Source organism: Odontesthes bonariensis, chromosome 21 (assembly GCF_027942865.1).
Source record: "Odontesthes bonariensis isolate fOdoBon6 chromosome 21, fOdoBon6.hap1, whole genome shotgun sequence".
NCBI classification, from domain to species: domain Eukaryota; kingdom Metazoa; phylum Chordata; class Actinopteri; order Atheriniformes; family Atherinopsidae; genus Odontesthes; species Odontesthes bonariensis.
Window position 1 is genome coordinate 24,223,336 of NC_134526.1, and position 5,246 is coordinate 24,228,581.

The window sequence follows — 5,246 nt, forward strand, 5'->3', positions numbered from 1 at the left end:
ATCAACTAAAGAACTATTGGTGATTCCAGCTGTTGTATCTGTATCTTGCTGAAACTATTACAACACTCTTCTCGGAGATTACCCAGCAACCACAGTAAAACCCCAGCAGGTGGTCCACCGCTGGCACATCTGATGTCCAATCATCCAAAAATGTCACATTAATGGCTCCGTTACTCATTGAATTACAGATGGCCACTCAAATCATTAAGTCATTAAAGCTTACCTGCCAAGTGACTTCAGACTCTGCAGCTACCAATCTAAACTTATGTATAAGCTCATGTTCATTCTTGACCACTGAACTTCATGAGGAGTGTGGTTCTACTGTGAGTGTGAGTCTGATTCTACCATCTCTACACACAAACATACATTTGACAGATGGCTCATAGTTATGAACAGAGATTTGGACATTAAGTGTACACTGAAATATGTTATTTCTTACTTTCTATACCACATCCTTGATTTATGGCTACAATTTGGCAGAGCACACTTTTGAGAAACAACCCTGTATCTTTTTAAAAGTTAAAACCATCTCTAAAACTTGGTTTATGTATGTATTGCTAAAAGAAAGCTTGCATATTGACATTACTTTGTCAAATAATGATAGCTTTGCCATAGTGTCCCCCAAACGTTTGTGTAAAAAAGCCCTGAATTTCATTCTTATTGCCTGAAGGAAATGGCAAACATGCAAAGAATAATGTTTCCTTAGCTTATTTCTCTTTTGCTTGTCAAAGGGTTGTAAAGAGGGACAGTAGTTGGTGAGTAAACATCTGTATCTGCAACTGTGAACCATTTCTTAAATGTGGATTTACAAGCCAGTAGGTTTAAAACATTGCTTTGCCCTTAACACCTACCCAACTCAATAAAATGTCCTTTCCATTGTCTCAGAGGCATATTGGGGCCAAACAGTAGAGCCAGTCCATCTTGTGTCCATATGGTGGATATTCTTGTCAAATCATGCAACAATGCTGGCAAACATTGGTGAATATTGTCGTGTACCTGCTATAAGGCAGGTTAGGCATCTCTGTGCCAGCCTTCTCTGACCCTCTCCTCTGTCGGTGTTTATCCCCTGCTTGCTTTTCTCTGTTTCTCTTGGCCTTTTTCCCCTCACCCACAGTCCTGTGCTGTACGGAAAGGGCGTGGGAGTTGGGGAGAGAGTGAGCTAATACCCCGGTCTGATTAAATGGTAGAAAAGAGGGCTGATAGCATGAGAAGGGAGGAGAAAAGTCTAAAGGGAGGTGGGGAGTCGGTAGGTAGAAGATGGAGGGGTGGGGGGGAGTAGGATGAGTATAAAAGCTTTGCTGTGAAGAATTAGGAAATACTCCCCGGGAGAAAATACGCAGAGATATTTCCAAATCTTCTCACGGCATAATAATCTTTCAAGGTAAGTACATTACTGCAAATCGTCTCTTATATCTAGCTGCTTCAAGTGAAAACTTTTTTTTCCCCCACTTTTTAAAAAAAACAATCATTGTAAGGCAAATTAAAAAAAAATGTCTATTAACTGACGTTCATTTTTTGCAACACCTTTTTCATCATTGTTGAAACATGCAACTAGTAAAGTAGGCCTCTTTTTGTGGAAACTGAACTAAAAAATGTCGTGTCAGTATGGCTTTTTTAATGACTAACTTAATTCCAGGGGCTTTTTTCCAATGAGGTGGGCACATTCTGTCTGCGGGGAAGTAGGTTAGAACCCCTGCTAAGACTCAGACATGCATAAAAACCTGTAGACACTGTTGTCAGCACCTGATACACACATACACACATTCGTCTGGCTGTCCTCGCCAGCCTCTGGAAGCTGCTCTTTGAACTTTGGGCTCCAGGCTCACCCCACTGTACATCTAGGTATGGCTGACGCCGAAATATGTCTTAGGGGTTGATGTTGTGAGCGTGTGTGTACATGTGTAAGCCAGTGTTGGAGAGTTTTATGTGTCTGTGTGTGCTGGTGGATAATGAAAGCTGCTATTGATGGCGCAGAGGACGGCTGCCGAAACAGAATTCCTTCTAAATCCCACAAACAGACGACGGGGATGAAAGCCTCTCTGCCGTGCAGACACGCAAGTACAACATCTGTGTGCATTTGGGTGTGTGCGCTCACACTTTGGGTGTCCAACACATCTGGGGTTACTGTTTGTACAGGTGTCACATCTCTTGCTTTGGGTCACTTATTCATGTGACGGAGCATATAAACGCACATGTTGGTGCTGTATGCAGACATGTGCAGAGTGTGTGTGTGTGTGTGTGTGTGTGTGCTGGGCTATGTAGAATACCCTCAGCTTATGATTACAGTCTGTTCAGTAAAAATAATTTTGGACTCAATTAGTTTGCAGCTTTTCTCCGCCACAACTATTCTCTTATGGCTCATCCCGATAAACTGAGGTTTGAATGGAATGCGGTTGGCCTTGATTTCAATTCAGCACACTGACTTTTCAGTGTGGCCATATGAATACATAACGTCTTTGGTACGTGTTTGCTCCGTGCAGACATGCTGCAGCAATACGTCAAATAGCCTATAGAATAACATATACTAGTTGTTTATTTGTCTGCTTCTTGCCTTCATTCACAAAACCACAGCTTCATATATAGAAGCATCGCCATTTTCAGCCATCTGTCCTAGTTTTAGGTTCTCCTCTGTTTACCCGCAGATTCAAAATATGAGCCAATCTCACTCCCCTCCTTTTCCCCTTTTCTCTGCTTTTATTTTCGTACTCTCACTTCAGTGCTGCCATGACTCCTCTCTCCTCTCTTCCAGCACTCCAGCGGATCAAAGGCCCCAAGATGACTAGCCTTCTTCGGTTTCTGGCACTCTGTGCTGCCATCTCTCTCTCTGTCTGCTATGGTATAGATCCTCCCAGACATCCTCACTTTGCTATAAGTTATAGCACATTTAATGGCCGTAATATTTCACATTTTGACAGATATTCTTCATATGTGATTAACCCAATACCATGTTTTTCCCATAGAGTCCCATGAAAGCACAGAATCCATTGAAGGTGATTAAATATTGCATCTCCTTCCTGGAAAAACATGCATGCATTACTAACACAGCCTGTTAGACAATGTAAAGCATGTAATCCTCACTTCAACCTTGACTAACATCACCCCAGCCATTATTTCACTTGAACCAGAGCAGCTGCACAGTTGGCATGCCTGACAGGGTTAAAATAAGAATGTTTTGTGGTTCCAGATTTGTTTGTGCCTCGAAATCGAGCCAACTCATTCATCCCGCCGCGAAGGGGCAACATATTCAACCCTCCCAGAGGGAACAACTTCAACAACTACAACTTAATGAGGTAAAACACTCAACCACGGGCATGCACATGAACCACACAAGCAGATTTAAAACCGCACACACACACACACACACACGCCAGACGTACACAAAACAGTAGATAATTAAGAAAAAGACCATTAAAACTTTACTTCATGCTTGAAACATGCACAGAGCCTGCAGCAGGGGGTAAAATGCTTTAATTAAACAATGCAGCCCATATCTATCCACCAGGACCAGAAAGCATCCAGCAGAGAGACGTGCAGAGACCTGTGAGGACTACTCTCCCTGCCGCTTCTACGCCTATCGCCACGGCTACCAGCAGGCCTTCCAGAAATACTTCGGAGCCCGAACACCACTCCAACAAACCCATAGACCAGCTGGGACCCGTCGATTCTAAACTGAAGCGCAAAGTTATCCGTGTAATCATTTAATTACATCTATATCATCATTTTCATATGATCTGTTTGTATTTGTTGTTACTCTTGGCTGTGGGATAAAATCCTAGAAGAAAGTACCAAGGCATCCAGTGTGACTCGACAACCAGTCATTGTACTCATGTGGAAATCTACAGTTCATCTCCCGTGTAATTGCAGGATTTCTTGAATCTACCATTACTACACCTTGCCACCATTTATGAGTTTTACAGGATATGCTCGAAAGAAAGGTTCACTATTCACTGACTCTTTTTTACCCACTTGTTGTTTTTTTTACCCACTACTTTTCTGCTGTCAGTGATAATTTCCATTGTATTGAGAAATAAAATTCCCCCTTTGTGGGTTTGGTCCGAAACCTGTTGATGGCATCTGTCTGGGATTCAGATGGCTTTAATAACATCTTGGAAGCAGTGTTGCTGAGATGGACAATTTCACAGCTGCGTGTGTTTTAAAGGCTCAAACTACAACTGCTACTTTACTGTTGTAGACGATTGAGTAGGTTTTAGTTCGACTTTCTTCACTTACTTTTATAATACTTCAGTAATAATACTGCAGTAGAAAACACAAAAGAGCGCCCACAAAGAGCCACAAGATTATTCTAAGGGGTTATAAGAGGATTAATGCGAGTCATTTTAATGCAACATTGTGGGTCATGCTTCATCTTTAACACCCAAAAGTTGATTTAATTCAAACCTGGTTTAGATAAAAGTTGAGAAACGAAAGATTTAATCCCATGCAGTTTTGTGTTTTCAAGGTTTATCAAACGCTAAATCTTTATTTGATGAGCAACACTAATAACGAAGAATAGATTTCTGTGAAATGCAATAGAGCTGAACCATAAAGAAGAATTGAATGGACAAAAACTTTTGCAAGTACCTCTGAACTTTACTTTAAATTACAGTGATCAACAATTACGGACACCTAGTGGTCAAGCTGGAGATAGCCACCAACTCAAATGTCGTCCACCCACTATCTAGTCAACAAATGCATGTTTATTGACAGGCTAAATTGTCCGCTTGAAAAAAACAAAACAAGCAACCTCTGCATCATTTCAAAGATATATGATCTTCATCAGGGATTTACATTTGAGCAAAGCCACACCAGGGTTCATTCTTGATTTCAAGCGTGGCCTATCCTGCATTCACTTCGCCCCCTTGTGGTTTCGGTTCTTTGGTGAGGTTGATTCACATGCCCTCGCCTGTTCTGATGATCCTCCATTACTGAAATGTGTAACCCAAACAGTGCAACTCGGTGGCTCAAATATGGCCATTTTTCTGTTCATTTTCCAGCACAAATTGGTATAAACAACTCATTCTAAGGTAATAACAACAAAACAGTTAATTCAGAAAAGCGAATGGATACAAATAGAAAATTTGGGGGAATAAAACAACACATTTTCTGCTCATTGTTCTTTGTTCTCGTTACAGACTGCAGCTACAAGTACAGCGCTGCACTAAATGTGTTTTTGTTTTCTACCCCTGGCTTGTTAGAGGGGCGAGTCGGATTTCTTGAGATCTCAAGAGGAATTTGTGCAATCACTG

General features: G+C 41.5%; 1 protein-coding gene across 1 annotated transcript; it reads left to right on the forward strand.

Moving 5' to 3' along the window:
• The first annotated feature begins 1,281 nt into the window (after positions 1-1,281).
• On the forward strand, positions 1,282-4,060 carry mgp (matrix Gla protein). Its single transcript, XM_075453658.1, has 5 exons — positions 1,282-1,381; positions 2,750-2,836; positions 2,961-2,990; positions 3,185-3,290; positions 3,503-4,060. The coding sequence occupies exons 2-5, from the start codon at positions 2,776-2,778 to the stop codon at positions 3,666-3,668; spliced, it is 363 nt and encodes a 120-aa protein (XP_075309773.1). The 5' UTR covers positions 1,282-1,381; positions 2,750-2,775; the 3' UTR covers positions 3,669-4,060.
• The last annotated feature ends 1,186 nt before the right edge of the window (positions 4,061-5,246 follow it).